Source organism: Danio rerio, chromosome 3 (assembly GCF_052040795.2).
Source record: "Danio rerio strain M-AB ecotype USA chromosome 3, GRCz13ab, whole genome shotgun sequence".
NCBI lineage: Eukaryota > Metazoa > Chordata > Actinopteri > Cypriniformes > Danionidae > Danio > Danio rerio.
Window position 1 is genome coordinate 34,597,501 of NC_141023.1, and position 25,877 is coordinate 34,623,377.

Consider the following 25,877-nt stretch of genomic DNA (forward strand, 5'->3'; position numbering starts at 1 on the left):
AGGAAGATATGATGAGTTCAGATGTAAAAACCTCTATGTGCCATCTGAAATTTCAATAGAAAAATTAGCATTGTTTTCAGCCTCCTTTGTTCATGTTGAGATATTTCACTTTGAAGACCAGGAAAAGTACTTATTCTTTGCAATAAGAGTAAAATTACTGAACCTACACACAGGAGCCTGATAAAAATGCTCATTTTAGAAGAACATTTCAGATAGCATTTAGAGGTCTTTGCATCTAAACTATATTTTGAATTTATTATTTTGAAGAAAGCTGGTTGTTGGTACCCATTGACTGTCATAGTACAATAAACATTGCTATGGATGTCAATAGGTCCCAGCAATGAACCAGCATTCTTCAAAATATCTACTTTTTTGTTCAACAAAAGAAAGAAATCAAATAGGCTTTGAACAAATGAAGGGTAAGTATGGCTTAACCTTTTTTGTTTGTTTTATTGCTGAGCTACAAAAAAGCTACCTGAAATTAAATAATTCAGTTAAATTAATCAGATTTAAAAAAAAAAAATGTAAATGCTGTCATTTGACGGATAGAGGACGATGCAAAAGAAATCAGCTAGGAAATCGAGGCAAAAACTAGAATACTTTTGATATGAATTAGATTTTGTTTTTACTGTAATAAATTCATAAAAAATGTAAAATACTGTATTATTTGATATAAAACAATGCTATTTTAGTCATTTATAAACATTATTAAATAAACTAGGAAATTACCCATGGTAAATTACCTCACCTTTATTAGCCTTCGGGCCCACTAGCCTCAATCAATCAAGTTTGGTTTTTGGCCCTTCATAAGAAAAAGTTTGGGCATCCGGTCTTCAACCAAAACAAGCGACCAAACAAACGCAGACAAATCTTTCGAAATTCGACAAAAGTAGCATGCCTCAGTTTTAGAACATCATATAAAACATAAATATCAACATATTTAAGCGAGCTATTTCTACAGATTTGTGTTTTTAACCCTTATATACCAACAGGTGGCAGTATTTTATCTTGCTCTATTCGCAATGGTGGCAAAAACATAGCCTACGTTTGTACGATCGATCATGGGCATGAAAATCTATTTATTTTACCAAGAAACTACCCGATTGTGCCTGAGGTTGCAATCTTGGGGAACAGAATTCACACACACGCACAGAAAATTAGCAAATTGCATGGTTTCAGAGCATTTAGGTATTGTGTGTGCGTATGTGTGTGTGTGTGTGTGTGTGTGTGTGGGCGAGCTGCAGTAGAAAGTGTGGTGGGCGCAGAGCAGGTAAGCGCTTCTGGATGCTGTTAGCTTGTGGGCATCACCACTCACAGCTGATCTCGATGACCTTAACACTATATCTGCCGTACCACCCATAAACTACGCTCTTCTGAGTTGCTTTTCTGCCCATATCACACACTGTTGTGCATTTAACGGTTTCCTCTGACTCTTTTAACACAGGAAAAGACAGTGTCAACCAAGCCCAAAAAAAGCTTCAACACAGAACTTCACAAGAGTAGTGAAAGCGAAAATAAACCATTTCATCTACAATAGAGATGAATTCTGAAGCATTACATAATTATATTTAACTTTAAAGATTTAAGCTGCAGAGAATGTGAAAATTGTTATTGTTCATTTTAAAATGATTGAAAATGAAACACATTTTCACAGTTACATTGTATTTCCAATCTTTCAAAAACGTAACACGTTTGAAGAATATCCATACTGTTTATTTCCGTAAAATAAAGCGAAATTGTAACACTTTGCCAGCTAACAATTTTTAGTTCTAAAAAGATTTACAAAAACTAGTTTTCGAGTAGGCCTACAACAACAAACACAACCAAAGGCTTCAGGAATACGCAAGCAAAATTTGGCTAACAATGGTTGTGCTATAGATTAGACTATGTTTTGCATGTCAGCCATGTTTGAAGTGTCTGTTGTGACAATGATCCTTTGATATCTACCTAGGTTTACTATAGTTTCATTTATTAAGATCATATAAATCACACATACAGATGCTATTTATGAAATTTGTGTCTTGTTTATGGGTTTCTTTCATAGATAAGCTGCCGCATTGCCGATATGTTGATGTGAATGCCATATTTGAGTAGTCAATGTGTTGTCAGTCGCAGTAAAATATGTGTTTTTGGTCATGAATACAATCATTTTTATTTCCTAAGTGGAAGACCTTTCACGTGTGTTTTCTAGGTTTAAATATGTGTTTACTTAATATTACAGGTTTTTAAACTATTACTAACAAGTGATCTTAGACTGTGAGCTTTCTTCTTCATCTTGTGTAGTTCAGCAAGCATATTTATAGCTACCGTTACAAACACTCACTCAACTTCCTCTTAAATAGTAAAAGACCATGTTTATGCACATATGCACAGCTTATAGTTTAGCAGCCTTTAGGAACATCTGCTAATGAGGCATTTAAAGATAATTTATAAAAAAAATACACAGATAAAAATTAAAAGACACTTTAAGGTAACTCCCATTTATTGGTGTTAATCTGGCACCTGGTGGTAATATCAGACACAAAGTAAAAACTGGCAGCCAAACTTTCTGGTTTTCACTGACCTTACAAAACGTTGAGCTGTAGAAAAAAGGAAAAAACCTGACAGCAGGTTTACCAGATGAAGATTAAAGGAATGACCACTTTAGCAATAGCAAATCTGTGATTTCCTGAATAATTGCATATTTACAATGTCACTAAATCACTCAAGGCAGGGGATCCATAAAGAAATAGAAGAGAAGACAGAATATTGTGGAAAATTCCAATGGGGATGTTGGAACCGATCATTAGTTTAGCTCTGAACAGAGTAAGGATTTGTATCTCAAGATACAGTGTGTAGACATGTAATGTCCGTGTGAAAAGGCAGTTGTGCAATCTTTTATTTCAGTATGTTCATGTATTTCCAACTGAAATGGAATATTGAGTAGGGGTAGTATTTGTGTGCTCCTGCTCTCATCTTTCACTGGCAGCAAACTCACTGTCGGAGAGTCAGGGTGCTTTCACACCTGTTGATCGATTCTTTTGTTCTGAAACAGGGATCCAAGAGTTCACACTTAGCTGATAAACAATAAAGCGTAATAGGCATGCTGCCCCGGGAGAGAGCCCTGACCTCGTAATATCCTCGAGCCCGGGGCTCCTTCACGTTAGAAGGGCGAGAGGGGAGTTCGAGCTCAGGTAGGTCTCGAGAACTCCCCTGTGTGAGAAGTGTAAAGTAAGGTTGTCTTGGGTGATAATTTGGTTTAGTCGATTGGCTATGGTGTATGTTTTTGGACTGTGGGAGCAAACCGGGGAACACGGGGGAAACCCATGTGAACATAGGGGGAACATGGAAACTCCGCACAGAAACACCAACCTGCCCGATTGGAGGTTGGACGAGCGGTGTTCTTGCTGTGAGGCAACAGTGCCAGCCACTGGGCCACCATGTCGCCCTATCGGAAAAAAAGGGTGGGAGGTAGGGGTTGAAGGGGAGGGAAACTTGAAGATGAAGATAACTGGATTGAAAAAGCTCGGGTTATTTATAATGCTTCCGTAATCATCTAATAAGGCAGATTACGGAGCTAATGAGGTGCCAGCCATGTTGATCATAAGCACATGCTCCTCTCGAAATTAGTTTATAAATAAACCACACTTAAATTTGTTACATTGTTGCACTTTGTACTTGGTGCTGTTCGCTTTCACACAGCAAAGTTTCTATAAAAAAAAAAAACAAGACTCGCGGTTTATTTTTCAGAGACCTGCTCAGCTGTCATGTGCCTTAATTTTAATTTATGATGATAAGCAATAAAACATTATAAGTGAAAAGCTGCACTTTAATTTTGAAAGGTGATACCCACAAATATCGTCATCAAATATAAATTAGAGGTAAGACTTTCTCATACATAACAGTTGGCTTATGCAGGCTTTACATTATAGAGAGAAATAACAGAAAAAACAATACTGTAGTTTGGTCAATTTTCCTAACGGATAAACAGCTTTCGATAATAGTTCAACATGCCGTTACTTTCGTATTTGATATGAAATGTATGTTTACCGGTAGGAATGACTTCCCGCCCTACTCATAATTCTCTCTACTTTTAGCCATATTTGCCTATTACGTATCCATAATACACTGTGATATAGTCTGGTTCGGATCGATGCCAAACGAACCGCGCTAACTGGGGAAATGCGCCAGGTTCTGAAACAAAAGTCTAGGTGTAAAAGCACCCTCAGGCTAAGCATATTTCACCCAAGCTGCCAAACTGACTTAATCAGAGATTGTCTGAGAAATTATTTTCCCTCACAAATAACAAAAAAATAATAACTTTATTTAACGGGTTCTTCTCCTTAGTGTCAGTATAGGGTGCATATATATGACTTAATATCTCAGATGTGCCAGTGCTTGGTTTCAAACAGAGAAAGTTGCACTCATCTATAATCCACAGTATACCTCACTGTGCAATGCTTGTGAATGCACAATATACTGACAATGAGGAAAAGAAACTGTTGAATAGTTTTGTCCTATGTGCACAGAAAGGTATTCTTATGGCTTGATAATTATTAGATTGAACCACTAAAATCATATGGTCTGTTTTGAGGATGATTTTTGGAAACTTTCTGTACTTTGAATGAGCCGGGAATCTTACTATGGAGGATGAGGGAGCTCTCATATTCCATCAAAATATCTTAATTTGTATTCTGAAAATGAATGAAAGTCTCAAGATTTTTAAAATATGATATGTTAGTTGATATCATAATTTTCATTTTTGGGTGAACTACCCCTTTAAGATTAGCAAAGTTCATTTTTTTTTTTTTTTGGGCTTAGCCCCTTTATTTATCAGGGGTCGACACAGTGGAAGGAACCACCAACTTATCCAGTATATGTTTTTATGCAGCAGATGCCCTTCCAGCTGCAATCAATCACTGGGAAACACCCATACACTCTCATTGACACACATACACTATGGACAATTTAGCTTACCCAATTCACCTATACCACATGTCTTTGGACTTGTAGGGGAAAACAAAGCACCTGGAGGAAACCCACGCAAACACGGGGAGAACATGCAAACTCCAAACTGAAATGCCAACTGATTGAGGTGAGGCTCCAACCAGCAATCTTCTTGCTGTGAGACAACAGTGCTACCCACTGTGCCACCATGCCGCCCCCGTTTGGCAAAGTGCTCTAGCAAACTTAAACATTGTAAATTTAGTTTCATTAAAACAGTTGATTACCAATCGATTAATTGATTGCGGCAGCCCTGGAGTGCAGTTCAGCATCAAGCATGACTCACACAAAATGACCAACCGGCATATGACAACATCAGTGCAAGAAGTTCAAGCTCCCTGCTGAGGTTCACTCAGTGTCTCTCGGTAAGTGCATGGTGCCATTGTACTCTCAGCCGCTGGTTGTCCTTGCCTCCTACTTGTCAGTGCGTCACAGAACAGGAATGAAACAACTCTGCTGAAAAGAGTCATCTGGGACATAACACAAAAATTTATGTAACAAAGCTCAGACGTCAATTTATGTGAGCAGCCACGGAAATAACTTGGCACTCAGGTTCAGACTTTGGGGAGATCACAGAACCTGCCGTCTGTTGCCTCAAAATCCCTTAAAGGGAAAGTTCACCCTTAAATATTATTCAATATTTTTAGATGAACCCATGGTCCTGAGTGTTCGGTTTTTTTCAGAAAATACTAAGCAACAATTGTGAGTACTATCATTAAGTGGTTTGTCTACAAAATGTTTTGCAAGATTTGTCAGTGCATGTACAATAAATGTTTATGTAAATTTGAGCACATGCAGTTGCAATCTGAATTATTAGCCCCCTGTTTATTTTTTCCCTAAATTTCTGTTTAACGAAGAGAAGATTTTCTTAGCACATTTCTAAACAAAATTGCTTTAATAACTCATCTCTAATAACTGATTTATTTTATCTTTGCCATGATGACAGTAAATAATAATTGACTAGATATTTTTTAAGACATTTCTATACAGCTTAAAGTGACATTTAAAGGCTTAACTTGGTTAATTATGTAAACTAGGCAGATTAGTGTATTTAGGCAAGTTATTGTATAATGATGGTTTGTTCTGTAAACTATCAAAAAAAAAAAAATGATCGCTTAAAGGGGCTAATAAAAATTTTTGTTAATGTAAAAACTGCTTTTATTCTAGCCGAAATAAAACAAATACGACTTTCTTCAGAAGACAAAACATTATCAGACATACTGTGAAAATTCCTTACTCTGTTAAACATCATTTGGGAAATATTTAAAAAATAAATAGAATTTCAAAGGGGGTATAATAACTTTGGTTGCAACTTATTTAGTAACAGAGTGACTAAATTTATATTAGAATCAGTCTTTGAAAATAAAATCTGTTTATATGTTATGGGGGTTATATTCAGGGATGGGCATTTATGAATCATGTATTTAAAATATGTATTTTAAATACAAAATAGTATTTTGAAATTTGTATTTGACAGGGCTGATAAAAATGGCAAACTATTTTGTATCAAAAAGTATCTTGTTTTTTTAAAATACTGTAAAATACTTTGTAAGAAATCTACATCAAGGCATCATATAAATGCACTGATTGGTGCTGTGGATGTTATTGACTCTTCCATTAAAATCTTAAGATAAAGAGTATACTGTACAAATAATAGTAGTTTTAGATAGATTGCTAATGCCAAATTTTTGTCGTTAAAAAAACATATATAAAATAAATCCTACGGTGGCGAATGCTACAATACTTCATTGCTTTTTTAAATGCCAGTAATCGATCAGCAGGCCCACTGTAAAGGAAATATGCAAGCTTTAAGATGTCACAACATATGAAACACAAATATTTAATAACTTAAAACCCCTGATACAGTTTTTACATAAAGTATTTAAGAGTTCAGTAGCAAAAAAAAAAAAAGATTTCTGAAAGATTCTGTGAACAAAAAAATTAATTAACTCTTTATTTAACACATTTTTTTAATTATTAAGAGGTTGAATAATCATTGTGCAGAGATGATGGCAATTTTACTGGCCACATTTGCTATCAAACATTGTTTACTACACTAAGTCAGTTTAACAGCGAAGGGATTGATAGAATAGGTCTAATTAATGGACGATTTGCGAAGAAATGTCATGCTCCTTGGTAAAGGTAATTTGTAATACTTTTAAAAAAATACTGCATTTTATTTTGAATTTTATAGTTTATTTTGATACACCTAAAATTAAGGTATTTGGAACTTTATTTTAAAATACATTTTAATGTATTTTTGCCCAATCCAGGTTATATGCTTGAAAAAATATGTTATTATAAGTGATAATTTACGATCATATCATGCTCTTCCGGAAAAAGATGGTTTGCCATCTTCAGGTTGAAGGAAAGTCCTTACCCCAGGTGGAGGAGTTCAAATATCTTGGGGTTTTGTTCACAAGTGAGGGAAGGATGGAATGTGAGATTGAAAGGTGTATTGGTGCAGCGACAGCAGTTATGGGGTCAGTATATCGGTCCATTGTGGTAAAAAAGGAGCTGAGCCGAAAGGCAAAGCTCTCGATTTACCGGTCAATCTACGTTCCTACTCTAACCTATGGTCATGAACTTTGGGTCATGACCGAAAGTACAAGATCTCGGACACAAGCAGCCGAAACGAGTTTCCTATGCAGGATGTAAGGGCGCACCCTTATAGATAGGGTGAGGAGCTCTGTCACCCGGGAGGAGCTCAGAGTAAAGCCGCTGCTCCTTCACATCGAGAGAATTCAGCTGAGGTGGCTTGGGCATCTGTTTCGGATGCCTCCTGGGTGCCTACCTAGGGAGGTGTTCCAGGCAAGTCCCACTGTGAGGAGGCCTCGAGAAAGATCCAGGACATGCTGGAGGGACTTTGGGAATGTCTCGAGATCTCCCCGGAGGAGCTGGAGGAAATATGGGGTTCTCTCCTAAGACTGCTGCCTCCACAACACGGCCCCGGAAAAACAGTTAAAATAGAGTTGAGAGATGAGATCATATTATTGTGCAAGGTAATGATTTAACATGATTTACTAATATTAGTCCTCACAAATGAATGTGCAGTTCTGAAATGAATTAGATTATTAGGGTGCACTGTTTTATGTGTAACTGGCTTGTACTCATGCCAGTTTAATCAATGATCGAGGACTTTTAGTTACCTGAATTATTTTTCATATTCACTCATGTCCTTTTATATTTTCTTACAAGCTATGCAAATTAAAGTACCGTTTTGGTGCGTTTTGTACAACCGGTCATGTGATGTCAACATGTAAAATGCCCATGAGGGGGCGACCCGCTCCATGCAGAATAAAATCACCCTTTTTTCCCCAGCACTTATCTTTATCTCTCATGGCAGTAAATGCTTATAACGTTATCTCTAAAACCTAAACGCTTTGTTTAAGAGTAGAACAGTTTAATTACAAAAAATAAATACCGACTGCACCTTTAAGTTTGAACCCAAATAGGCGTTCATCCGACCTACTCCATATTCAGTATCAACAAGGCAGCATGATTGGCAGATTCCCTTCAATTATAAATGTTCACGAGCCTCATAATTCATCAGCTCGAAAATGTTTCCACACTGTCTCCTTCTCGTAATGCTGTCGAGCGGATTTTAATGTAAATGCGTAAGAGGTTTGACAGAATCTCTATCAATCAGCTCTGCTCGCCAAAGGTAAATGAGTGGGAGGGTGGGAGGAGTCTTGTAACAGCGCGTCAGTGTGTGTCTGGGTATGTGTGTGTGTGTGTGAAAAGAGAGAGAGAGAGAGAGTGTACCGGTGAAGGCACTTGGGCGGAGAAGGAAGCGAAGCATCGCGCCTGAGAGTTGATCGCAGTCTGAAGCTTTTGCGTTACATGTGCGCAACTCACTCCAGTGTCCAGGCTCGTGCAAACTTTCCCCGCTTTTAGAATGGCAGAGCCGGCGAACAGCGATGGAGAGGAGAGGAGCGCACCCATGAGGGGTTTTGCCCGGCAAGGCGCCCTGAGACAGAAGAACGTTCACGAAGTCAAGAACCACAAGTTTATCGCTCGCTTCTTCAAGCAGCCTACTTTCTGCAGCCACTGCACGGACTTTATCTGGTAAGGAGTTTGCGGGCTTTGCAAGGTGTATGGCAAGCTGTTAAAACAGTGAGATAGGAAGGCTAATTCGTTTTTTGTTATATTAGTTTTGATTTGTGCTGCTAATGAATGTATTAGGGACTATTATTTAAACGTTTTCATGACAATATGCATTGTGCATAGGCCTATTGCTATATTCTTAGTAGGTTATGCACTTATTAGTCTAACTTTTTTGATGGTAAACTTTTTTATATAGTGATGAAGAGTACTTGAATCTCTTCTAAAAAGTATGTTAAATCCACCATTAATAAATTGTAATTCATTTATTTTTAATTGAAGGCCCTGATAGACTTATCTTGTTACTTTTTAAATTAAAATTAATTTAAGATTTTATATGTAGATCTAAATGAAATTCGCACAGCCGACTGTGGCATTTAGATAAATATTGTGGATTTTTTTGCAAAAAAGATGAACACGCAACTAAAATTACTGCTGCAAAAGAAAACAACAGTTAAGAAAGCATCTATACCTAGCAATGTTTACATTTTGATCAATTTGACACATAAATCGATAGTTCACCCTAAAACATAAATTCAGTCATCATTAATTTACTTGTCCTCCATTTGTTTCAAATTAGTTTGAGCCTCTTTCTTTTGAACACAAAGTATATTTGAAAATATTTATAAAAATGTTTAAAACCTGTAGTCATTGATTTACAATGGATGTCAATGGCTACCAATTTCCAACATTCTTCAGAACATTTTATTATGCGTTTAACAGAATAAAGATAAAGGTCTGGAACCCTCTTGAGGGTGAGCAAATAGTGCATAGTTTTTCAGTGAAATATCCCTTTAAACAGTCATGTCACGCTTGCAATAGCACTTACAATAATGTTGCTTTGCAGGGATTCTCAATCTCGGTCCTGGAGGTCCGGTGTCCTGCAGATTTTAGCTCCAACCCCAATCAGACACACTTTGCCTAGCTAATCAAGCTCTTACTAGGCATTCTAGAAACATCCTTGCAGGTGTGTTGAGGCAAGTTGGAGCTAAAAACTGCAGGACACTGGACCTCCTGGGCCGAGTTTTAGAAACCTTGCATAAAAAACGGTCAGTATTGATTGGATTAGATTAGATTTTAATATTTACTGAATTGAATAAAATGAAATGTTGATATTCAAGTCTAAGAAAACAGAGCCTCAGAGCCTCACCTACCTATTACATAATTATCAGAGATTATTGGTAATTTGAAGGTGTTTACTTGCTTAAGTAAATGTTTCTGGAAAGCTCACTTTTGACAAGCTGTTTCATGAAATGAGCTTGTAACAAACTTAGCTTTGACCTGATTTTCTTTTCTTTCTTTTTCTTTTTAATGTGTGACAACATATTAAAAAATATTTTTTAGATTTTATTTAAAAGTGTATTGAGGCCTTAAATGTCAAAGTGGCTTTCCATGGATGTGGACCTGTTACAGCTCAGGTGTAAAACTGTCCACTTTGCCTTTAGACCTACAATGTGCAGCATAATTGAGTACACCCATTTTGAAAATGAATATTTTTTTCCATTTCTCAGTGAATATAGGCAATTTTGGTGCGTTTGAACAAAATTGATTTATTAAATAGATATTTATTAAAATAATATTTTAGCCACCAAACATCTTTAAAAATAGAAATGTAATACAATTAAATTTAAGCAAAATGTTGAAAAAAGAAATGGCAAAGTACAAAATTTTAAGCAAATATTTTCATTTTTTGTTTTTTTTCTTCTTTTTTGTTAGATAATACATCTAGTTTTGTCTTCAGTTATGACTAATCTAATGTTTATGCACAAATATAGTATTGTATAGCTTCCTATAAAAAATATGAATTTAAAAGATAGATTTGTAAGGGGTGTACTTGTATATGCTGAGCAATGTATGTACCTTCTGTCTACAGAGGCAGTTTCTTTAATGGGCATCTTCTTTTTTTAGGGCTCAGCTGACTCGCCTATACCCAAAATGTGGTTTTAGTAAGAGCTCCCTTAATTTTGAGAAACAATGATTTAACTAAACAAAGGATGTAAATTGTAGAGTCAAATAAAAATGTAGAAATATGAATAAAAAATTACATAACTGCATAGTGCAATAAGAAATTTTTACTAAGAGGTAACCATAAAATGATAAAATTCTATGAATTAGTTATGCAATTTATTTTAAATGTATTCATTGTTTTTATCTTTCAGGGGTTTTGGGAAACAAGGATTTCAATGTCAAGGTAGGATTTTACTATTTACTACATATTGTAACAGTTACTCTGGAAGTGCCTCTTTTGTTGTTTGTAAATATCTTTCAGAAACGGTAAAGCCTTCAGGTTTATATAAGAATCTTGAATGGTATTTATATTTGATAAAATAGTGCAACTGGAGGACATGTTGACAGTGTTGAGTCTTAAATAAGTTTGTAAGGTCCATTTTGGAATTTTTTATTTTTTTTTGAGGATCTTCAAGGTTTCCACCCCTGCAAGGATCTTGTGAACCAAAATGATGCTTGAAATCATTTGCAGTTTATGATGATATCATTCAAAACCCATTGACAGTCAAATTGGAATGACAGTTTGATAAATTTCAATATCTTCACTTCTCTGTTCAAACAGATTTCTAATAAAACCCTAAATCACACCATTTATATTCTGAATCAGACTTCAGTTTCATATCGTCTGGCTCATTCGCACCAAATTTCAAACATGTTTAATGAATCATTTTAACAAGTCTTAAGGTCATTTTGCCTGTATAACTGCTCAGATTTGTAGCATTCACAGCAGATGTTCTTGTCTCCCGTTTGCCTCTTGTTTCTGCTAAATTTGATGAGGCATTTCTTATTGAAGTGTGAACATGTTTGCCATTTCATCATGTTGAAGTTCACTTGGAAGCGTGTGGTTTGTAGCTGATGACCAGCAGATAGCAGTTTTCTTCACCGTATGAGTCTAAATTACCCTGGAAATGTGATTTTTAATTCCAGCTCCCCTCTTACGCACTAAAGGCACTGTATGTTCTTTAAGGCGACTGCAATTACCGGTCACGGCAGGTCAGTGGCACCCTCTGCGGTGCTGCGCTTCTCCATTTTTCCACCGCAGGCTTTAGCGCTAGCTCTAATTACAGGTGTGCAGATGAGTGCAAGATGACTTTACCTGCTCTTTCTCTTCTCTCCCTCTGTTCCTTGCTCTTTTTCTATCGACCACGTTGTCAAATCTATTCACTTCTCCTTTAGACCTGTTGAAACCCTGCACTGATTTGCGCTAGCTCTCCTGGCTGTCTGTGGATTTCCCTATATTGGAGCTGAAGGAGAAAGGGAATTCTTCTACAAGGTCATGCTCGGGCATGGTGAAACCTGAGGGTCTCTGCTGGAGAGCAGGGCTGGTTGTGCCCAGCAGAGTGAAGCTTTGTTAGAACAGTGTTGGAAACATACGTCTTGTTTATTATTAATGCCGTTTGCGCAGTTTCTTCTCTTCCATTTGGTTTGGAGCAAGAGCAAGGCTAGGTTTTCACATAATGATTTAAAGCAGAGTAGGAGTAAAAAATTCATAGTACTTTTATTTTTTTGGTGGTGTGGAGTTTTAACACATTGATTTTCATAGTTTTTTGTTGAATAGATAACAAACCTGCAAACATGCAGTGGTTTGAGTTGAAAAGGGCTAAGTATAAATGAAGACAGAAGTGTTTCTTTTAAAGGGGTGGTCCACTACAATATCATGTTTTAAACTTTAGTTGATGTGTAATGTTGCTGTGTGAACACAAACAACATCTCTAAATGTAAGACGCTCAAAGTTCAATGCAAAGGAAGACATTCGCTTTTACAGAGTTAGCCTAGAATTTGGGGACTACAAAAACACATCCAGACTTTGTGAGATCACAAGGGCTTCCGTTTACGCACATTCACCAAGCGCACACCCTGCGAAGGGGCATGGCCAGAGGCGCTGTAATGTTATAGCAGAGAAAGCTAAAATGCCATCCAAACGCTGCTATTTCCACAGAGCTTGTTCTGTTTCTCTATTTGGGCTTCCAAAGGATACAACACAGAGAGAAGTGCTTACTGTAGGGTTGGGCAATTCTGACTAATTTAGCATCGTACGATGTTTAATATGAAACATCGCAATGGACGATGGCATCGTCTTCATAGGCGGCGGTGAATTAATTATGAATAATTAACTAATTCATAACGAATTAATTACTTGTAGCTTTTTAGTTATTTGTAGCTCAGGTAGTTTTAACTACCTGACCCGCATGGACTTTGTTTTACCCATAAACAAATCGTAGAGTAAATGAATAAAGATAAGTTACACACATAATTACCACCTGTCAATCACTTTTTCCGCGGGATGCGTGAATAGGCGTGAATCGGCAAAGTGACCTGTGTCCTTATAATGGCATCTGTAAAAAAAGGTGCACAACCAACAGGAACCAGCCAACAGTATCTGAGGTGTTCGCTAAAATTACCAAGTACAAGAGTGATCGTGAAAGATTGAAGCAGTCTACTGACCCGCTGACTGCCTGGACCCGCTGTCTCGAGCACATGGTCACGTGATGTGCATTTTCAGCGGTAGTGTGGAAGGAGGGCTGCTTAGAAATACTAAACGCCAGTGTGGATGTGGATCGTTTTCGTTCTAATATGCCATTTAAAAACTAAGACCTATTAGTGTAAACAGGGCCTTAGTGTGTGTTTTTCATGAGCGGATTTGCAATGGGGGGCGGGGCAGAGGATCGCGATGTCGGCTCAGCATCGTCATCTCTGTCGGCCATCGGTGATGGACGATGGCATCGTCTATCAGCCCAACTCTAGCTTACAGTTTTATTTTAATTATGTTCCAGAGAATTATGAAAAAAATATATAGCTAGCAGTGCTGTGAAATTAATCGAAAATCCGGATTTGATTTAGATTTTGGCTTCTAATGAATATTAATTATTGTAATAAGGCAAGTCAATGTATAACAGTAGTTTCTTCAGCAGACAATCAAAAATATATAAATAGCTTAAAGGGGCTAATAATATTGAGCTATTAAAATAGGTTTCAAAATATTTAAACCTGCTTTTATTCTAGCCAAAATAAAACGAATAAGCCTTTCTCCAGAAGAAAACATATTATAGGAAATACTGTAAAAATTCCTGTTAAACATCGTTTGTGAAATATTTATATAATAAAAAAATCACAGAAGGGCGAATAATTTTGACTTCAACTGATAATTGTTTTGAATAATGGTTGTAATAATGATTACAATTATGACCAAAGTAATCGTGATTATGATTTTTCCCATAATCAAGCAGCCCTATTAGCTAGCATTTAACAAAGGATAGCTTCCAAAACCTCTCCCAGTTCAGTGCTGGACTCATCCAACAAATAAAGCTGTGGAATGTGTCACAACCTGAAAGTATTTTAACTTGTTAAAATGGATCAACTACATGCACAATTTCTAGCGTGTACAGTTAGCGTGTACATGCACAGTTTTTAACAGGAAATGCTGTTTGGCACCGCTAACTCTTTAGCTACAAATTCATATTTATCAGTCAAACTGCTGTAAACAACCACAATCTTCAGCAGCACTGCAGTGTCTCTCTATGTGGATGCTTTCCGTGCATTCTACATCTCAGCTAATGAATTTGCAAAAGATATGTGAACGTTTCATATTACTTACACATGCTTATTCTGAATATATGTAAAAGACACTTGTCAGATGTTATTTTAGAGAGCAGGCGTGAGGTTATGCTGTGTTCTCTTAATGTTTCTGTCTAATTCAGGTAGCTAACGCTGCTAACAGCTGCTCTTACTGGACTGTTCACACAGCGGAAAGCTTGTGCTTGGAGGGGCGTGAATTGGTGATGTGAAGCCGATCAGTGAATTACAGCGGATTATGTTAGCTGACCAATCAGAGCCTCTTGAGGGCGGGTCTTTGATTCCTCTTTCGGAGAAACTAGGAAAATATGACAGTTGTTTTCATGTTAGTGGAATAGCAGTATAATCTTAGTAAGATATATGAAAAAATAACCTGATTTTCTACAAGTGAAGCATGAGCCCACATTGCTTTGCATCTTATAAATACAACGAAGCCTTAAAAAATACAGTCTGGACCACCTCTTCAAAGTCAGCATGATTTGGAAATTGCATGTTCCCTATAGTGATGTGGATGAATTAAAAGGGTTGTTGAACTGGAAAAATACATGAAGCTGGAAATTATTTTTTGCATTGATAATCATTTATTAAAGAAAATTTCCATTTTCTTTATAGGGGAAATAATTTATTAACAATAGCTAACTGTAAAAACTGTAAAACAGACAGATCTGTAGCAAGCTTTGTTATTTGTATATGCTTTGAACCCATCTGGTTGTAATAAATAACATGTTTGCATTAATCATCTTATTTTTTAAACAATGCAGAATTATATGCAAATTTTGCAATAAATGTGAAATGTATAGATTTTTATAGGCGTAAATAACATTTGTATTTATGTTTTCATATTTATTTTGTTTTGTCAATCGTGCTACATGGTTTGATTGAAGGTTTGAAGCGCTTTAGCATAGACTTCCCTGTGGGAAAATCCCTGTGGGAAAAATGATCATGAAAAATCCTTCCAGAATCTGTTCTGCTGAAAAAGGGGTGCACTGCATTGATTGGATCAGTGTGGTTAACTATTGATTAGCCGCATGTGATTGACAGGTTGTTCCACCCTCACTCCAGTAAACGCTTAATCAGAGAAGAGATGTCACTGAGGTTGGTGGAAATGTATGTGTATGTGTGTGCTGGATTAGCTGTACTTGTGAGTAGTCAATTATAGTGAAATATGAAAACGACCCCACTAGGACATTTTACTGGCCTCACTAATTAAAAAGGCTAATAAACTGGCCATAACATGTTTTCATTAGTACCTAATTATTTGCACTTGTTTCTGTGAGGGTTGGGTTTAGGGGTAGGGATAGGTTTAGGTCACAGACGGTATCATTAACCTGATATAAAAAAACAATGGAAGACTGTGTATTGTTCTCACAGGAATGGAAAGCTGTGTGTGTGCACTCTATATTGCTATAATTACTGTATAGTAATTAAAATATAATATTTGAAGCGTTCAGATGCAAAAACCTCTAAGTGCCATCAGAAATGTTCCTCTAAAATTTGTGTTTTTCTCAGCCTCCTGTGTTTATGGTAAGTTATTTCACTTTAAAGGAAAATAACCCATTGTTTGCACTGAGAGTAAAATAACTGAAATAACACGCAAGAGTCTGAGAAAAATACAAATTTTAGATAATAATTTCAGATGGCACTTAGCGGTTTTTGCATCTGAACTCTTTATATAAATAAAAAAATTTAAAACTTAGAAGTGCTTTTTCGTCCTCCCTTGTAAGTCACTTTCGATAAAAGCATCTGCTAAAAGTGTAAATGTACTGCACATTTATCAATGTATATTTTAAGTCGACACTAGTCTTTAATTCAAACATTTAGATTAAAGGTAGAAAAGTTAATGGGCATTAATTCTGTCAAATCTTCTTTTTTGTAGATTTTAAATGTCTGTAAATGTTATTTGTAACTGTGATAGAATCCTGATGTGTCGTCATCCACAAACCATAAACAAAAGAAAATGCAGAACTGTATGTAAAAATTTAGGATCATTTAAAAAGGAAAAAAAGTGAAGTGAATTATTGACACAGTCAAATTTTCTTTTAATATCATCTACAAAAACGAACCAAGAAAAGTGCTTTATTCTGTAACTTCATGATTTTATTTTTGGCTTTTGTATGATAATTTTGGTACCCTTTTAAGAAAAACTAGTTGACCCACTACTTAATTTAACCACTCTTGAAATTAAAATCTTTAGAGGCAACATCATATCAAATATCAAGGTTTTTACACAACCTACAGTATTCTTGCATTATTTCTTTTACTGCTCTAAACAGTATTTGTACTATTTTCACTATTGTGCAGTACTAATTATGGACTAGTCCACACAGAATTAACCTGTAGCACCAGTTCAAGGTTTTGCCTTTTTGTCTATGTCAATAATATCCAGGGTCAGCCTGACATGAGGTTTGACAAATCATTTTGCAGGCACATTTTCCAGTAGTATCTGTATGCAGCCTTTATGATGCAAGCTGAGATTGCATCGCTCGGAGATGCAGTGTCAGACACTATGCACTCAATGGAGCTAGTGACCTCACTGTGAGGGGTAGGGTTAGGGGTGGGGTTAGGTGAGTGGATTAAAAAGCATTGGATGCAGCACAGATTGCATCTACAACAGGAAGTATGAACCAATACGCACACTGCGTCTAACGTAAATCTGTAAACCCTGTGTATTTAGTAAGATCACCATGATTTCATCCATTAAATTGTGCAAAAGTGAATGTAAAAGTAAATAGTACAATAAACCAGTGAACACCTTGATGTCAAAATGACACCAAGAAACGCATCAAAAATGCTAATTGATTTCATGTCAAAACATTGACTTCCCTTCGACACCCACACGCCTTATGAACACCAAAAAAATAATGACAACAAAAATTATTATAATTTAAGAAAGTTGTATTACTCTGAAAGCTTCAGTTCCAGATTTACATTGGATTTTACATGCTTCCAATGCGTTGGCATCAAAAATTAAATACAGGACAGTCCTGTAAATCATTTCTGATGTGTTTTTGACAACAATGTTAAATGTCAATTTGATGTTGTTTTGACAATAAGATAGCAGTGTTGTCAAAAATATTGATATATCAGTACTGAAATATTTAAAGTGATAGAATCTTGCTTTGGGTTAGTTTCTCTCATCACCAGCAGGGAGATGAAAAAGTAATAACAATATTAAGATTTTAGGACTTTGTATTAATCAAAAAATAATATTGCATTAGAGTTTTTTTTATTATTATTCATTGCACTTATGGACTTAAGGACTGCTGACGTACATGGGATAACGGTTATATGGTTTAGTTTTTTCCCTCTTTTTCCTTAATTTTCATTGCCTTTAATGTGGTGAAATCCACTTGTTAAGTGTGACGTAATGCGAAGCGGCTTCCGTGTCCAAGTGATCTTTCAAACTGTATGGGGAGACTCCTCAAATGGCAATAATAAACGTTTACAAAGCGATGTAATACTTTCGAAAATCATGATTGCAATGTATATATCCATGCCTAATATCCGATGGCCAGAAATTGATTATTTTTTTATAAATTGTTAAAATTTTTGTATTTGTGATGCAGCAAGTCCAGAGACCGATGTGTACATTGATTTTATACAAAATTCTCTTTAAAGTGTTGTATGAAAAACACTTAAACTAATAAATGAAAGAATAAACCCCAAACTAATATTTACTCAATTCAAATGAGTAGTGATTGGACCTGGAAACAGTATTCCATAAATCATCACTTAACAAGCGGATTAGTTCCCTACAGTATCGAAAATGGTATCGAATATCGATATTTTTCAAGGTATCGTATTAAAGTTGGAAATTCCAGTATTGTAACAACACTGCAAGGTAGTCAATTTACATAAAATGTCGATTTTTTTTTAAAATATCGTTTTGACATCAAGATGCCCACAGGGAAGCCTTCAACATGAACATCGTTTACTTCAAGGGAAGTTGTGTAAATATTCTATATTGCTTAGTGCCTATTAAGTCTTTAATGTGAGTTGTACTACCAATCTATTAGCTCTTGACCAGCAATGAGACAAATAACAAGCTAGGCACACACTTACAAGTTAAGTTAGCATTCCCAATGTCAATTTTAGTGTGAGTAGAAGGTAGAAAGAGACTACTATAAGAGTAAGGTTTCTCTGGAATGCCAGCACAGCTGTGATCTGCCTCTTCCTTAATCATCAGTGTGTGGAAAACAGTGAGTAAATAATAAAAGAGGATTTCCTCTTGCTGTCGGCTTAATGGTGAGCCAGCTGCTTAGGAGAGCCTCTTTTGCCTCCTCAGTCTTAATTGCAAAATTACGAGTTCGAAGAAGAGCTGCTACATCTGGATAAAGCCGAGGAGGAGAAAGAGAGGAGCAGAGACGGAGAGAGAAGGAATGTGAATTTGAAAAACTGTTGGCGTAAAGATTTGGGAATGACAACCACATTTAAATGCATGAGTGAATCCCTTAATTTACCATTCGTTGTGTGTATGAAACATGACTCACTGCTGGAATCGTGTTGATTGACATGCTGGTTGCCATAGAAACGCTCTGGGGTCTTGCGTGTTTTGTATTTGCTATTTTTGACCAGAGTAATAATAACTTGTCCGATTTGGCAATTTGATTCAAATCACCATCAACAGCGACATTGTGTTTTGCATATGCTTGGATGTTTGTTTCACAGAGCGTACTCTAGCTGTGTTGCCAAGTCCCTCTATTAGAAGCAATCTTTGGGCTTTTATTGCTATAAATGCTATGAAGGCAAGTGCAGATTGTGGTTCATTTTTCCAGTCAAAGCTTTTTGGATTTATGTCGGTTTTTATTTGCTTGCTGTTGTGCGCTGTGTGTCTCACATCATCTGGCAACGTTTAAATTCAGTCAGAATTCTTTCCTGCACCACTCAAACAAACACACATCTGTTTAAATACATTATTAACATCTTGTCAATTATGTGCATACTGTGCAAGGATATATACACTAGTTATCGCATACAGACCCTGAGAATGCGTCAGTACTGCCGCCACATTTGTACAGTGCTCCCAGGAAAAATATCATTCCACTGCACTAGTCAAGACTAAAGCCAATCTGAAGATGCTGGACTTTTGCAAAGCAAACAGGTGTAAAGGCAAACAAAGCATAACATTGCATAGGTAAGCTTTCTTTTTTTATGATTTTGTATTTCTTACTACAATCAATCCGCTCCAGAGTTTGTTTCAATCAAGCCGAGACCACCTCATTCAGGCCATCTCAGACCGATTGTTTTGGCACAGATCCAAGCGCCATTACTAGATTCACATATGTCAAACGAACCGCGCTAACTGGGGAAATGCGCCAGGTTCCAAAACAAAAGTCTTGGTGTGAAAGCACCCCAAGAAGAGTGAATTGCTAAACATATTTTGCTGTAATGTATCACGTACGAGTCAGGACTTACAGACTTATTTGTGTTGCCAGATCTGGTTAGAAAGCGCAATATACAAGAAAATGGCATAATAATAATCCTAAATGAATCCTGTTTTCAGAACAGATCAAATAAATTGTTCATTTTCAATCAGTACATTGACATTTTTGTTTTGTTATGTAATATATTAGTACTAAATTAGCAAATAAAATTTTTAGATTAATGTGTTATATTTGTGTCCTATTGGTATGTGGGTACAGAATATGATTAAGCACTTAAATTTTTCAATACAAAAATGTCACGTGTGTGACTTATTTGTGTTGCCAAATGTTGTTAGAAAAAACTGTATTCAAGAACATGAAGATAGTAAATCTAAATAAATGCTATTTTAAAATAAAGGAAGTGAAGAAATTATGCTTAGTAGGTCATTTTTGCAAAATAATATTTATATTGTTTGATATTATACTGTATGAATATAATAAAGTATTATTATTATTCATTCATTAATTTTTTCGGCTTAGTCCCTTTATTAATCTGGGGTTGCCACAGCAGAATGAACCGCTAACTTATCCTGCATATATTTTACGCAGCCGATGCCCTTCCAGCCACAACCCATTACTGGTAATATTATTATTGTTGTTATTTTTATAATTACCTATTATTGTGGTTTATGATATGTTATCAGTCCATGTTTCTGCTTTTGGGAGAGTTAAAGTGATAGTTCAACAAAAACTGAAAATTCTGTCATCATATACTTACCCTTTACTTTTTACTTTAGAAAAAAAAAAGAAACTGTATTCAAAAACAAGCCAATAGTAAATCAGGTACTATTTCAAAATAAAGGAAGAGAAGAAAGTATGTGTAGTAAAGCATTATTGCAAACAATTAGCACTGTTCAAGTCCTGTCTGGTTCAATTGGTATTTATGTGTGGAGTTTGAAAAGACTACTATAAGAGTAAGATTTCTGTGGAATGCTAGCACAGTTGTGATTTGCCTATTCCTTAAACTTCATTCATTCATTCATTCATTCATTCATTCATTCATTCATTCATTCATTCATTCATTTTCTTTTCGGATTAGCCCCTTTATTAATCTGGGGTTGCCACAGCAGAATAAACCACCAACTTATCCAGTATATGTTTTACGCAGCGGATGCCCTTCCAGCTGCAACCCATTTCTGGGAAACATCCATACACACTCATTTACACACACTATAGTCAATTTAGCTTACCCAATTCACTTATACCGCAAACTCCACACAGAAATGCCAACTGACCCAGCCAGGGCTCGAACCAGCGACAAGGCTATTGTGCTTCCCACTGAGCCACCATGCTGCCCTCCTTAAACATCAGTGTGTGGAAAACAGTGAGTGACACCAACTGTAACTCCGCAAGAGTTATTCCCCTCTCTACAGACTTGTGCGAAGGCCCGGATGTCTCTAGTGCTGCCGTAATATTTGTGTGGTTTCCCTGAAATGGGTCCACTATGAGGCGTGGGTTACCTGACACCCAAAAAAACCCTCATATATATATATATATATATATATATATATATATATATATATATATATATATATATATATATATAGTTCAACAAACTATATATATAGTTCAACAAACGATTACCTCATCCTGGAAGTGTAAAAAAGGTGGTATTTATTTATAAGGATGATAATAAAATGCTAACTGCAAAATACATGTTAAGTGACCCGGTCAAAAAAATATAAACTGTAAAAAAAAAAACTTTAAAGTTTTCGGCAGGAAAAAATTTGTAAAATAACAGTTGTAAATCACAGACATTTAGTGTAAAATAACAAAGTAAATTAACGAAATTTACCGGAAATTTCTGTAATTTACCATCTGTTATTTTATGGTAAAAGTCTGTAATTTAACAGTCATTATTTTACAGATTTTTACAGTGTATGCACAAGAAAAAATAAATAGCAAAAAAAAAAAGTCTCAAATAAACAATCAAAAATATAAAGATGTGTATATACAACACGAAAACAAACAAACGCTATATCTACAGTATATAAGAGATTATCCAACACAAAGAGATTTGCTCACTGTTCTGCCACAACGCTCGCTAGCCAGCAAGTTTTCAGCCTTCTTCAAATTGTCTTCATTGGTGTTCACCTAAAGAAAGAAACGGGTGACGCGGTGGCACAGTGGGTAGCGCTATAGCCTTACAGCAAGAAGGTTGCTGGTGTGAGCCTTGGCATTTCTGTGTGGAGTCTGCATGGGTTTCCCCTGGGAGCTCCGGTTTCAAGACATGCGGTACAGGTGAATTGGGTAAGCTAAAATTGTCCGTAGTGTATGTGTGTGAGTCAGTGTGTGTGGATGTTTCTCAGTGATGGCTTGCAGCTGGAAGGGCATCCGTTGCGTAAAACATAGATAAGTGCATGGTTAATTTCGCTGTGGCGACCCCAGATTAATAAAGGGACTAAGCCGTAAAGAAAACGAATGAATGAATGAATGAATAAAGAAAGAAATTAAAAAAGCCACTTTCCACTTGAAGAAGAGTTAATAGTGAGGAAATTTTCATTTTAGCGTGAGCTATCCCTAACAAATGCTTGATTGATGGAAAAAATAAATGCACATGTAAAGTGTATTTTGGATTTAAAATCATTTTAGGATGTGAGTCACACTAGAATAAAGCATTGGAGACTGACCAGTCTGAATCACTCAGACATCAAGACATCCAGAATACATCTTTAGCAGCCATTTTCCTTAACTGTACACCCTGCACCTTTCAAAAGCACCCTGATGATTTCACAACGCGTCTTCGACCACTCACCTTCTGCCTAAATGCCCTTGGAAAACCAATGCAGACCGTGATTGCATTTATATATTTGTGATGCAGGGGGAGTCTCACACCTCGCTATGTTCTGCGCAAAGACAGAACAGATCCACATCTGAAGGTGTGGGCCGTTTAAAGCCCCTATAAATAGCGTAAGTGTTTCATGAAGGAGTGCTTAAATAAAAGGGGGGGTTGGGGGTTGTGTGGGTGTTCGGGGAGATCAGTAGTATATTTGAAATGCATAGATGAACTGCGATCATCAGAGAACACGACATCGCTTCGCATACGTCATTGGCCTGTTTTTTATCTTTTTTTTGTGAGAATAATTCATGTGTTTGCTCCATTTTAGCAGCTTTGGAATGCCATGTTCCAGACAGTAGCCTCATTTTGAGAGGAAAAAAATAAATGATCAATGGAGACATAAGGCACTGCTGCGCTCTGCTGTTGTGAGGAGAGAGGCTTGGATCTTGAATTTATTTCCTTTGAGAAATAAAGAGACCGTTAACAGTTGGTCTTGTAATAGTATAGAGCTCTAAAATGTATAGCATTGATTTAATTGGGCTTTTGAAGAAATAGTATTGGAATTTTTGACCTTTTATTTTGGATTTTGGTATCATAAATACACTTAGTAGTTGGAGACATTAGTTGCATCCAAAATGGGCCACTTCAAAATTCTTATGGTATGATAACCTTGGATAACATCATAATGGTTTGACAGTAATATCTGGGTATGTAAATGTCTTAAAACAACTGTTTCCCCCATTGAACACAATACATTTTATTAAAAGAAACATTTAAAATATTTTGGAGCAGTAAACATCTCAGGTTAAATAATAAAATTAAATGATTTTTGGTATCTTCACTAGCTTCAAAAACACAGATTATTTGCAACTTGAAAAGGCATCTTGGGATAGATGTCGTACAGTAGTATACAGTAAGCCACTGCACTTTTTAGGTCTATTGCATGCTTGGATGTTGGTGCTCTATTTGTTTTTCAAATGTTTCTTGAATTGTGGCCTGACCGGTATGATATGGAGGGTCCTTTTCAGCTGGAGATACTGTTGCCCTAAAAAAACTAAACAAACTAGTTGTAAAAAACTGGTCTCCCATCCATGTGGTCTACCATCCAGGTACTGGCCAGGCTCAGCTTTGGTTACTCACTATAGCTAAGCAGGGCAGATCCTGGTCAGTACCTGGATGGGAGACCACATGGGAAATCTAGGTTGCTGTTGAAAGGGGTGTTAGTCAGGCCAGCAGGGGGTGCTCAGTCTGTGGTCTTTGTAAGTCCTAATGCCCCAGTATAGTGAAGTTGACACTATACTGTCAATGAGCACCATCTTTTTTGACAAGACATTAAACTAAGGATGTGACTCTTTGCGGTCATTAAAAATCCCATTGCATTTCTCATAAAGAATAGTGGTGTAACCCAGTGTCTGGACCAAATTCCCTCCATTTGCCCCATCATGGCCTCCCAATCATCTCCATATCGAATTGGCTCTATCACTGTCTCTCCACCTATAGCTGGTGTGTGGTGAGTGCACTGGCGCCATTGTGCTGTGGCTGCCATCACATCATCTAAGTGGATGCTGCACACTGATGGTGGAGTGAAGAGACAAACCTCCCTCATGATTGTGAAGTGCTTTGGGTGTATGACAAAATGTTTGAAAATAAACCCTTGACTTTTCCAAATCGTGGTAAACCTTGAAACGTTTAACGGTTATTGTCCCTATGCCTATGAAATACTATCCCATGAAATTAGCATAATACCAAATGGAACACAGTTGTTTTTTATTATTATTATTAATCAGAATTACAAACCTTTTCCCAGTCAATGTTTAACAGTTGTCAATAGGGCTGCATGATATTAGAAAAAACGTACATTGCGGTATTTGATTTTCGGTGATTTATATTGTGACGTTCATCTCAATAGCTCTATTTAAAAAAGACTTAAAAATGTACTATTGATTGGGATAAAAAAACTGAGAAATAGAGTAGAGTAACAATATAAATGGAGTTTACAGTATTTAGATACAGAAATAAAATAATCAAATGGACAGAAAAGCTGTATAGACTTCTTTTTATAAAAAAAATTAAATGCAACTCATCTTTGATAAAGCTACAAACGTAATAATTCCTTGTGCCTTAATGATTAAAACTCACTTCAAATGCTTACACAGTCACTGGCCTTAAAAACACTTGATAAACTTTCTTTTATTATGGTTAAACTGAAATGACTCTACAATCATTATGTGTTCTGGATGTGTTGTGATATTGCAGATTTGCACATTGCAATATCAATACTAATATTATATGAGTCACTATTTGGTCATTTCGTAATTTATACTGTCATCAGTAAAAATGCATTCACCATCAGGAGGCGGTATGATTTTTTTTTAAAAGACAATTTTGCACAATTTTTAAATAAATAATGTAAATCCAATCATTCACTTAATAACTCTTTATATTCTACTACGTGAGCAAAGCTGTGACCGTCATTACATTAAGTTGAATTGCATTAACATTAACTCCTGTTATTGGTTGAGCAAGTACACCATCTAGGTATTTAAAATGAGCTTATACATTTTAGAAGCTTCCTGCTATTTACTGTATATCAAAAAATGGCATAGACTAGTGCATAGGTATTTAATTTGGGATGCACCAATATCTGAAACACTAAAGAAACGGCAAAATTTAGGAATCTGAGAAGCAGAAGTCTTAGTTTTACCTCTCTGTAATCTCTTGCATGTTTTCATACACTTAAAAAAATTTAGATGAAGGATTTTAAAGATAAACATTCTGCTTAAAGCGAGAAATTTATTCATCAGCACTGGTTCTGGCAGTAGCATTGGTTTTTTAATTGGTTAACAGAAAAATCCAACTAAAGCATTTGTAATTGAATAGGAACCTCTGACCTAACAAGTGTCTTTAAAAGTTAATTGTAAAAAAATAATATTGTTAAAAATCAAATTTCCTATGTTGAAAATAATATTGCACTCTATAAAACAGTCTTCTTTTTGATATACAAAATC

General features: G+C 36.1%; 1 protein-coding gene and 1 long non-coding RNA gene across 3 annotated transcripts in view; one reads left to right on the top strand and one right to left on the bottom strand.

Moving 5' to 3' along the window:
• Positions 1-2,464: 2,464 nt before the first annotated feature.
• On the bottom strand, positions 2,465-8,650 carry LOC147845686 (uncharacterized). Its single transcript, XR_015481017.1, has 2 exons — positions 8,417-8,650; positions 2,465-7,917 (listed from the first exon to the last, which is right to left on the bottom strand). It is a non-coding gene; the product is annotated as an uncharacterized LOC147845686 (long non-coding RNA).
• An 87-nt stretch (positions 8,651-8,737) lies between these two features.
• prkcbb (protein kinase C, beta b) overlaps positions 8,738-25,877 on the top strand; it is a 269,116-nt gene continuing 251,976 nt past the window's right edge. The window contains 2 exon segments of one of the 2 annotated variants that reach the window (NM_200978.1): positions 8,738-9,051; positions 11,247-11,278. In NM_200978.1, coding sequence (NP_957272.1) covers positions 8,882-9,051; positions 11,247-11,278 — 202 coding nt within the window. In that variant the 5' untranslated portion in view covers positions 8,738-8,881. 2 annotated transcript variants of the gene reach the window in all.